The sequence below is a fragment of the Aplidium turbinatum genome, chromosome 5 (genome assembly GCF_918807975.1).
Source record: "Aplidium turbinatum chromosome 5, kaAplTurb1.1, whole genome shotgun sequence".
Classification (NCBI taxonomy): domain Eukaryota; kingdom Metazoa; phylum Chordata; class Ascidiacea; order Aplousobranchia; family Polyclinidae; genus Aplidium; species Aplidium turbinatum.
Window position 1 is genome coordinate 24,299,359 of NC_137476.1, and position 11,207 is coordinate 24,310,565.

Genomic DNA, 11,207 nt, shown 5'->3' on the forward strand with positions numbered 1-11,207 from the left:
TGAGGTAATGTAGTCTAGTCTAAGAACTCCACACTCATCAAATGTAAGCGACGAAATGTAAGCCTCCGGTACCAAATGGTAGGCTACGCTACCTACTTTAGTCTACTTTGAACACTTTTTACAGTCATTTGTGTGTATTTTTTAAAGTATTTATGCTAAATATCTCAAATTTGGTCATCATTGGGTGTAACTAGACAAAAAACTCGAGTCCATTTTGAAAAGTATTATTTCGTTGTTTTGGATATGGACAGCTTTGTCTGGTGCAAATAAATATTATAAAAGCACTACCCATTGATGCAGCCAAACAAAAATAGGTGGGGCTACTTTGAACACTGTCCAAACTTAATTTAACTTATGCACACCAACATAGCGGTAAATCGCTATAAAACACTAGATAGCAAAAAAAAAACACTAGAACACTAGATGCAACCCAAAAACACTAGATCTAGTGGAAAAACACTAGGAGTGGCACCACTGCTCTGCGCTAGCAACAAAAGCAAAATATCAACGCACGTTTGTGTCGTTACAAACCTACATTGTTCCCTCATAGTTACCTATTGACCCTATTATGCGCGACTTATTTAGGGTTGTGGCGAATGTAATGTATTTATAAAAACGTAGGTGTATTTTGAAACCTTAGATTTAGCACTGATAATTCCGGCATGCACAAAGTGTTCGCGGGCCGCATGCGGCCCGCGAGCCAGAGTTTGGACCACCCTGATTTAGGCTATAAAAAGTATATGCTACTGTAGGCTGCAGTAAAGTAAAAATTCCTCCCTGAAAAGCAATTCTACCCCGATTGAGAATCATTGCTATAAAACACAAAATGAAAATTCCTCCCAGAAATTTATGAAATTCCTCCTTGTGAAGGAATTCCTCCTCAGCTGGGAACCACTGGGCTAATTCAATGTAGCCTACTATTGCACAACTTTTATGGTTACTTACAATAAATAGGTCTACACCTCCTGCTTTTTTAGAGTTAGCCTACCTATTTTTTTGACGTTTATGAAAAGTACATTTAAAAAATGGTTGGAGCTTTCAATCATGGAGCTTTCAAGCTTTTCAATCGTTGGAGCTTTCAATAAAAAATGGTTGGAGCTTTCGAATCAACAAGTGTAATAAACGTTTGGAATACACTTGATAATAAATTAACTGATTTTTTGTGTGGTAATGAAACTCATAATTTACTATCTTACTTGGCTTTTTGCAGATATAAACAAAGGGACGTTTTATCATTTACATCTAAAAAGCAAACACTGTATTAATTATTCAAGATATGCATGTTTTATGAATAGAGTTGTATACAGTATCTGTATAAAAGCTTGCTTTCGTGTACGTTATATACATTTGCGTTACGTCAGAAATAAGATTCTTTTTACAGAAAGTTTGTGTTGCCAAACGTTTAAAGTTTAACAATCAAACTTTGCTTTTCATTGTGAATCGGCATGTGTAAAGAATAGCAAAGACCATTTATAGTGGTTAAATAAATAATTTAGTGAAAAAGATTAGTGGGAGACCATTTGCAAAAAGTGAGACCTTGACACTTGTGTGGCACAAGAATAAACCTATCCAATGACATTTCCACTTCCCATGAAGCAGTGAAAGGGTCTCATCATGCCTGCTGTTGCCGATACTAACCATAGAATTCGAGGTTTATTCGGAACTGGGTTCGCATCATGGATTTTATTAACTATAGCCATGTTTGCTCCTGAATGGACAAGACAGGATGGAAAACATTGCGGAGTAATTTTCTGCTGTTTACACTTATACGGAAATTGTACTATAACGGATACAGGTTTGTTGGGCAATAACGATAGATTGTTCATAGTTTGTGTTTTATAGTAGCTTACATAAACTGAGAAATAGATGCATCTAATCTTAACGATAAAGGTTAGTAGCCTATACATGAGCCTATCACGATCAGCGTGCAATTTATGGCAGCTCTTCGTGTTGAGGTGGCAACTTTTGCTTGGCCTAAAATTCAGCAAGCTTGTCCAAAAAACTACAAAACCGCATAGCTTTAAATGAAAGTCAAAATTCTGCACACAAAAGTCACTCGCATTTCAACGGGATTGAAAAATAACCTTGTCTATCCCTGAGCGTATAGGAGATGTAATAGGGATTGATGAGAAAGATTTCCGTATGATACACAATCTATACTACAAGCAGCAAGCCGCTGTCATGCTTCTCGATGGAATCACTGAATGGATGGAAATATCAAGAGGTGTTCGACTGGGCTGTGTCATGAGCCCAGATCTCTTTAATTTTTACAGTGAACTTATCTTTAGAGAACTGGAAGAAATTGATGAAGGAATTAATACAAACGGAAAACTTATAAATAACATTCGATATGCAGATGACACAGTCTTGCTTGCAACGTCACAATGTGGTTTGCAAATTTTACTAGATGCAGTTCAAACATCTAGTGAAAAATATGGACGAAAAATAAACATTAACAAAACCAAAACTCTGGCAGTCTCGAAACGTCCTCCTGAACCAACAATTTGCGTGTACTGCAATGATAACAAAATTGAACAGGTTCAAAAATTCAATTATTTGGGCTCAATACTGAATCCATGTGAAGAAGAAATTAGACGACGCATTGCATTATCAAAGTCAAGTTTCAACCCTATGGCAAAAATCTTTAAAGATCGAAAGCTCTCCAAAACCTTAAAAATTCGTTTTGTTAAAATGCTTTGTTTGGTCAATTTTGATGTAGGCTACGGATGTGAAACCTCCACAGTAACTGCGAAAACCCGAAAAAAGCTTGAAGCTGCAGAAATGTGGTTTTACCGAAGAATTCTCAAAATTCCATGGACAGCTTTTCGAATCAACAGAGCAGTTCTCCAACAGATGGGCCTGGAGCAGCACATAATGAGGTCTTTAGAAATGCGGCAGCTGAAGCTCTTAGGTCACATCACAAGAAAAGGCGAACTTGCAGATTTATCTTTAAGTAGAAAAATACTAGGAAAACGGTCAAGAGGAGCTCAAAGATTCACATTTTTGCACAATTTTCAACCACATTTCAAAAACCCTACTAAAATTTGGCAAGACGCACGAGATCGATCAAACTGGAACATCATTGTACATCGAGGGCTGTATCAGCTATGATGCCTACACAGAGAGAGAGAGAGAGAAAGAGAGAGAGAATAGGCCTAGGTTGACCAATAGAGCAATCTTCGGTTGTTCAGTGATGACATCACCGGATTTCACAAACCTTGCCAAATTAAACTTTATCATTTGTAGTTGGTGTAGGCTACATGCAATCAAAATTGGATTTTTACTTAATAATTTTTTTATAATAGAGTAACAGACTACTCCTGATGACGACACAACAATGTGTTAAAAACGTTTGATTTCTTTAAAGCCCCTATTTATGAATAATTTAATTTTAATTAGCCTATAGGCCTACTGATTTTTGTATATCTGTGGTACAACAAAGTGAACTATCTATTAAGGCTTTTGTCTTATATATTGTAAAAGATAAACGAACCAACTTAATCAAAATTGCAAACTTATCAATTGCATTTGAAATTCCAATTTTAGGCAGTGGTGAAAATAAACTAGAACGGTCCGGAGCAGGAACGGCGTTCCGTAGAAAAATATCTTTATCTTCAGATTTGACAAAAGCAAAGTTGAAAAATATAATCTTTTAAGACTATCATAAATCATCATCAACAGTATTATAGCCGATGCGGCCTTTGATGAACTAGATGCTCAGTTCACTATCATAAATAAGAAAACGTTAATAACATGAAAAAGAAGAGAAAATAACTATAAAAATATTAATTGAGTGTTTTTTTTAATTTGTGCAAGTTTTGGCCAGGTTTAGGTTTGATGATTTGTCATGAAAACTTCAACGTCCAATTCATATTTGAATACTTGAAACTGTGCTTTTTCAGCTGTTGTTGGAGATAAGTTCAGCTACATCTTTGCAAGTTGGCTGATGGCTTTTGTCGCAATTTGTTCCTCAACATGCAAATGTACAGACGTGAAGACAGAAAATGTTCGACAAATGGCCGTGTTAATGGTTTTATCAGGTAAAATGACTTCTTGCAACTTTGTCAGACTTACAAAAAATACAAACTTTAATAATAAGTTAAGGGATTTTTGTCGTCAGAGAAAACCTCTGCTGAAGCTTAGAGCTAAACCTATCCGCTTTGCACACTTAGGCTATAGAAATAGAGTCCCGGTAGCCCATCTTTTCATTGCATGCTTAAAAAAAATATTTTGTCTAGTCCTGACGTAGTAACGTTTTTTATGTTATTGTTTGATCGATGTTAAAAACCAATATCTGTCTGCCTTGCAAGTAGCCTAGAAGAAAGTCGCTATTTTAAACAGTTGTGACTCAATCTTGACCTCAGAATCGTAAAGACAATTTGAACTGGGCAACACTAGGTAAGCCCGTTCAGTTGGCCTATTGGTTGATAAGCCCACTTTGTTTTGCTTAGAAATTAAGTTCAATCCAGTGGTTTTCATACTTTTTTCGTTCCATAGACTTTTTTAAAATCTACAGTAGGCTAATGGACTTCTTTGCTTTGACTACACCTCAAGAAGGCCACTTGTCGAAATTGTGTTGCTCATAAGTCAGTAAACTCCAGACAGTCTTTTGCAACTAAAGTAATAGGCCTACAGTCAGCCCCGCCTAACTGAACCACATTGTGACCAAGCCAAAATGGTCCGATTAAGCGGAGAGAACAATTTTATTATGTTTGCGTGTTATTACGTCTTCGTTTTGCTGCCATTCCTCTGTCTAGTGCAGCTTGAACTCCTCTCCCGTATTGTTTGTTTATCTTTATCCTGCATTGCGGGAAAGCGGACTTGAGCGCTATGCATCGGTGTACGCCTTCCGACATACACCTGACCCACGCTGCAGCCGACGGCAATGTCTGTTTCCGGTTGTCTACTCTACTTATGACTTAAATTTGGTACTACCCATTACTCGAAATCGATCACTGGGTAGAGGCAATTATCGTTAAGTTTCTTGCCCAGAGAAACAACAGCAAGTGCGGGTGGCTGGAGTCGAACATGCAAACTAAAAACTAAACTAACACCATCAACAATCAGAATCAAGCCTCTTGACAGTCATCTCACTTTTATGTGAAGTAAGAGGGTTTTGAAATTTGCATAAACTTTTGTGAAAGTTATAAGTTTAAAACTTTCTTGATAAAATGCTCTGTAGACCGCTAAAAATTCCAGGTGAACCACTAGTGGAACCTAAATGGTCGATTTTTTGTGGTTTGTTGTAGTCAAGGGTAAGTTCCACGATAACATGAACCCAGTGAAAGCAAGACTAGCAAGTGTAGCCAATTAAACGAATTTGACACCAACAAAAGGGAAAGACGGCAAAACCCAAAAGTTTTATAATATACATCGATAAAACAGTGTTACCACTATCTTAAAATTGCACAGCCACCAAACCTAGAAGCGAGATAGAAAAATCAATTTAAGTTGGGCAAAATTTTTAAAGGAAATCACCAATCTAAATAGTACGGTAGTTTTACTAGGCTACATGTTAGTCGTTATTTGTGTTTGCGAACCGTTGAACGTGAAAGATCAAATGTTGATATCAAATAGATTGAGATAAGGACATTGTAAAGTATAAACTGTAATGAGTAACAAAGTAGTATACCATATGTCACTCAAAACGTAAGTTGTCGTAACTGTGTTTTCAAGTGTAAAACCCTCTCATCAGGCTTCACCAAAAAGCAGCACACTTTCGTAATGCAGATTGTAGAAGTTAAAAGTTCATTACAATAAAAAGGTTGTCTTGCTTGCGTACATGAATAATTTATCAGCAATTTCAAGTAAAAGGTGCTGCGCTTAACAGATGATTACTTCCACAACGATGCACGCAATGACAGTAGGCCTACCAAATAACTACAAGCTACGTAACAGACAGGCAGGCGCGAATCTAAGAGTTTTTTTCGGGGGGGGCCAGAAAATTTGAAAATCAATTAAAAAGAAAGAAAAAGCTAAACAGATATGAACAATGATACTACGACATATACGATATGCTAGAAAATAGACATTAAAACAACCATTTTCATCAATTGTGATGCCGAGGGACTAATATCAGCTGTTTAGAAGCATATCAAACCATTTGATGCGGAAACATACAATTTTTCACAAAATTTCACAAAATTTCGGGGGGGGCCCGGGCCCCCTGGGCCCCCCCCATAAATCCGCGCCTGCAGACAGGGTATGGGATGGGAGATGTTTTTTACATCTTAAGGTTTTCTTTCATTTCACCATAAAGATCTTCCATTCCATCTCAAAATTGTTTTTATCTTTTATCTGCAAATTTTGTGATTTCTGCATTAGTAGCCTATAGGCTACATATGCCACTATATGCCATTCTATTGTTTATGGCTTACGTTCGTACATTTTAATCTAAAAAAACAACCAATAGAAACAGTAGGCTACTTCTTTGCTCCATCAACTGTTTAGTCGAACGTTTAATTTCATTGATTTATCACAAAAATTTCTTTTTTTATTCGAAGTGCACCGGACCATCACAGAATGCTGCTTTCGTTTTCAGAGCACTCTGCCACATGATGTTCTTGTTTCTCAGATTGTTTGTTCAAGTGTTCACACAAGTTGAATCATTCAAAAGCGATGTTGTAGTGCATTGGAATGACTGAACTGATGTGAAACTATGTTTCTCACGAGGTTAAATTCTTTTTTTGACTTTTTCTATTTTTGACTCTTTGAATGTTGTCGACCACCTGAACAACTATTCGGGGAACAGTCGCGTTGGTTCAATACGAACCGAAAATCGAATTATTTTTAGTTTTAGAAACGCAATCAAATGGAAACTTTTACTCAGGTTATTTTACAAGTTTTGTATGTCTTGGTACCGTGTTAGAAAATCCATTATGGAAGACTGTCTTCCATATCACCATCAAAATCTTCCATCTTTGACATTTTCAATCTCAAAATATGTTTTTATTCCATTTCATGGCAATAAGAAGTGATCACAATTGGATAGTGATGTGCTTGGCAGTAAACCGTTGAAAGAATGAAGCAGTAGAGAGCTTTTATGACATGTGTATCTCGCAAGTGCAGCGAGTTTTCTGTATGTTTTTATGGACTGCAGTTGCAGTAAATTGCCTTCTTTCCACTTTGCAACAAATTGGAAACTGCCTACTATAGGAAAGCAATGTTCAACCTAAATGCGCACTGGGATAAAAGTTACTATTCTTATTTTAAGAAGTTCAATTTGGGTGGAGACTAGCGAGGTTAAATTTTTTAACCATAAACGGTAGGCTATATGGTCAAAGTGCATATCCGAATATGTTTGCGATTTTTTTTTAGAATGTTGTGTTGTTGGTCAGTTGGCCTATGTCTGTTTATTTCAAGAGGGGCCACCTCGATAGCTCGGTTAGTCAGCGCATGATTTCGTGAACGAAGAAGCTTCAAGATCAAGCGGCGCTGGTTCGACTCTTGGGGTGTGGGCTTGAGCAACGCACGTTAAGGATTGCTCTCCATTCAGCGGCACCTAGTGAATGGAATAATTCCCCGGCAACAACAATTCAACAATTCGAAACTTCACTCTATCAGTCTTGTTAACCGGCCCTGTGTCAAAAGCCTCTGCAAGTATGCGAAACTACCAGCAATAACTTATCAAGGCTTTGTCAGTCCGGGGATAAAGATTCAAAACTAACCAACTGTTGAACGTTTAAAAAAACGTACATTCTGAGCATAAATATCATGCTAATGAATAAGCATTTACTTTCTTAGTTACCTCAATGTGACACTTCACTTGGATTTTATTTTTTTAAGATCCCATCCGGTCGGTTTATTATTGCGCCATATAGGCTACAGTAAATATCTTGAACAATTGTTTGGTTAAATTCTTCAAGATTTAATTAACTTCAAAGAGAATGTTTCACTTTTATAAGTAGTGCCCTTGACAATTACAATCTGCATTGGCATTTGTTTCAGATCGAAAACATTTTCTTAAAGATTTTTTTGCTTGTGTGGAAGTAGGCTAAAGATTGTTTTACGCAAGCTATCCGAATCCGATAAGGGCCTGGGGCCAATTTTTTTGAAAAATAATCTGCAATAGCCTACATCTGATACTACAACAGTATTTGCGGTGACAGTAGATCAGGGGTGACGAATCTTTTTGCGGTCGTGGGCCACTTTGTCAATTACACAAGAGTTATCGGGCCACACAACTTTTTAATCGTAACCTACCTCTACCTGTACTATGAAATGCTTTAGAAGCGATTGAAGATATTATTCATGAAAAGTAACAAACGGCAAATGATAGTAGGCCTAATAAAACAAACACAGTTGAAATTATCTTACGCAGAATCGAAACATAGGCTACAACAGTAAAAAAAACAAATCAACTTGAGCAAAAAGGATAGAGCAACAGTACTTGCACTGAAGACACTTTAATTTTCTAAGTTTAATTTTCCAGTTAAGCGTTTGCTTTCATGTGAGTATGATTTCTTCTTTTTTTGGCTCTATCCTCTTTGCTTAATTTGAGGAAATGTTTCGACCATTATGCGCCGAAGCAACAAATCAATTAATGAAATTTCTTTTTCAAACAACAAACAAAAGCCCATGCGAATCATACAGCTGAAGCTATCTACTGTAATGCAGCATTGAAGCATAAAATATAAAAAACTAACATTGAAGCATTGAATTTTTTTGCTTAGTGAGATTTTTGGAAAGTTTTTTGCCTGACTTAGCGTTCAATATTAGGTCGAACAGACGATGTGGCAACTCTGAACTGTACACTAAGATTTTCCTCTGCCAGCCTCGACCTGTAGCAAAGGAAGGTGTGCCAGTGAAGGCATAAAACACCTTTGAGATGTCTTAATGCATGAGCGATTGTCAAATTGTTTTGCGGGCCGCACAAAATTTTTTGACAGGCCGCAGGTTCGTCACCTCTGCAGTAGATCTTAGATATAAGCTAAAATTTAAATCCCTTTTGACACACTGTAGTTGCGCATTTCGTCCTGACCAAAATTTATAGGTTATTTCATTGTGTTTTTGCTTGTCCCTCCAAGTCATACGATGGATAGGTTTTGAATCTTTATTCTTGGACTGACAAAGCCTTGATTGGTTATTCCTGGTAGTTTCGCATAGGGAACGTTCAAATATTACGTAACGCCTTCGAGGGGGAGGGGGGGTTTATGCAAAGCGTTACGTTAGCGTCACATCGGGGGGGAGGGGGTTCAAGCAAAACGTTACGTAACGCTTTCGAGTAGGGAATGGTAGTTTTTTGTGCTGAATTCGTAATGAAAAAGCGTTACATGGGGGAGAGGGGGATTGAAAAAAGCGTTTCGTTGGCGTTACATGGGGGAGGGGGGGGGTCAAAAATTCGGAAAAAAAGCGTTACGTAATATTTGAACGTTCCCATACTTGACGCAGGGTCGGTTATCGAGATTGACAGAGTGAAGTTTTCCGATTGTTGAAGTCTTGTTGCCGCTGAATGGAGAGCAGTCCTGAAAGTGCGTTCCTCAAGCGCACACACCGAGAGTCGAACCAGCGCCGCGTAACCACTGAGCTAACGGAGCGGATGATTCAAGATGGTACACCGAGAGTCGAACTAGCGCCGCGTAACCACTGAACTAACGATTTCAAGACGGTTAGGCTACAGAAATGCGTTGCCTGTCGAACACGTTGTATTGGTTTTCACACAGTCAAGTTTCCCAATCGTTTTTTGTTGCACATGAACTTACAGACTACTAGGCCTATTGTCTGCTTGCGGTTAGTTAATATTTTCAGTCTTGCAAAAAAACAGAATATAAACTTTAATAAGTGAAGTCGTGTGTCCATCGAGCTTACCCAAACCCGTTTTTTGGCAGATACCCGAAACTTCGTAACTTATAGGTCCTACCTAAATCGAATAGTCGGGCCATCTTTTGCATCGACGACAACCAGCTCCGTGGCCGAGTGGTTTTACCTCTTGTAGATCTGAGGTCGATTCCAGATTGGGTCACACCGAAGACATTAAAAACGGTATCGATTGTGTTCTTTCTTGCATAACGCAGTGAGAATAAGTCGGGTCATCATAAACTTGATATATTAAAATTAAAAATGAGCTCTGTCGCTAAAAAATCTCAGCGGTTGTGGAGCGACAATGTACAAAACCATACCGGGGATACTCTCTTGAGTTTACTTCGACACTCCGGCACGTATCTTTTAAATGCGCTGCTGGCTATGGATTGCGGTGCTCGCGTTAGGTAGCCTACGTACGGTACGTTCATCTCGTTCATTCAGAACGTCTGGCCCAATCTTCACAATAAACCACACACCATTGCGCCGTTGCTTGAATAACTTGGTCACGGCAAAAAATTCATTAAAATTACAAATTCATTTCAAGATTCTACACTGCCACAATGCAAGGATAACGATTGATGGATCAGAAAGAAAAATTGACATTTCTACGTTTTGTCTACGCACAGCGACGTTAAATCAACGTATAAACGGCAATTTTACAAGCGGATGAACAATGTACGAGTTGGTGCAGAAAACAGAGCAAGCAAAATTGGTCGTTGTTAAGATTGATTCAACGTCCTTTTTACATTGATCCAAACGTTAAATCATCGTAAATAGAATCAATTTTGCTTGCTTGGAATAAGTGATAACGATGCGGTATAAAATTACATTTATTCACAATCACTTTTTTTTTTATCTACAATCGAAAAAATATCACTAATTCTGAACGAATCATGTAAAAAAACGACACTTTATAACAATCTGTTCTTTGTCGTAGGCATCTTCGCTTTGACAGGATCCATTGAATTTTTCATTCAAAAGTTCACCGATGACGACCTCAACTTTTCGGCCGGAGGTTTTGTGGCTCACGCTGCGGGCTGGATGCTCTTCATAGCCGGTTGTTGCGGTTTCTGTCACGGGTACGATTACGACCAAGATGGCGGATCGGTGTTTGGAAACACAGTCTATCCATTCGACATCGAAAGAGGCTACGGCAGATTTGACCCTGTCAATTTTGCCAGAAAAAAATGGCGAGAAATTCAAAGCACACGGACAATACCATCCGTCTCCGAAGAGATGCGGTGAACATTCGACGGAAGAGCTAATTAGATCAATGATCTGTCAGCTCACAATATAAAATGACGTAATTTTGCTCCAGAATCAGGTGTACGTGTTGTAGATATTACGATTACTTTTGTCTTGAACACCGCAAGACCATTTCATTTTTATTAATAATATTATGAACG

The 11,207-nt window shown here is 38.0% G+C and overlaps 1 protein-coding gene across 1 annotated transcript; it reads left to right on the top strand.

Annotated features, from left to right (window-relative positions):
* Window positions 1–1,614: 1,614 nt before the first annotated feature.
* On the top strand, window positions 1,615–11,046 carry LOC145770078 (uncharacterized). Its single transcript, XM_082581667.1, has 3 exons — window positions 1,615–1,795; window positions 3,903–4,040; window positions 10,739–11,046. Exons 1-3 carry the CDS (start codon window positions 1,615–1,617, stop codon window positions 11,044–11,046), a joined length of 627 nt encoding a protein of 208 aa, XP_082437793.1.
* Window positions 11,047–11,207: the final 161 nt, after the last annotated feature.

Coding starts and splice junctions, on each gene's coding strand:
- LOC145770078 (XM_082581667.1), top strand. CDS start 1,615: ATGCCTGCTGTTGCCGATACTAACCATAGAATTCGAGGTTTATTCGGA. Junction 1,796..3,902: donor TTGTACTATAACGGATACAG/GTTTGTTGGGCA, acceptor GTGCTTTTTCAG/CTGTTGTTGGAGATAAGTTC. Junction 4,041..10,738: donor CGTGTTAATGGTTTTATCAG/GTAAAATGACTT, acceptor TCTTTGTCGTAG/GCATCTTCGCTTTGACAGGA.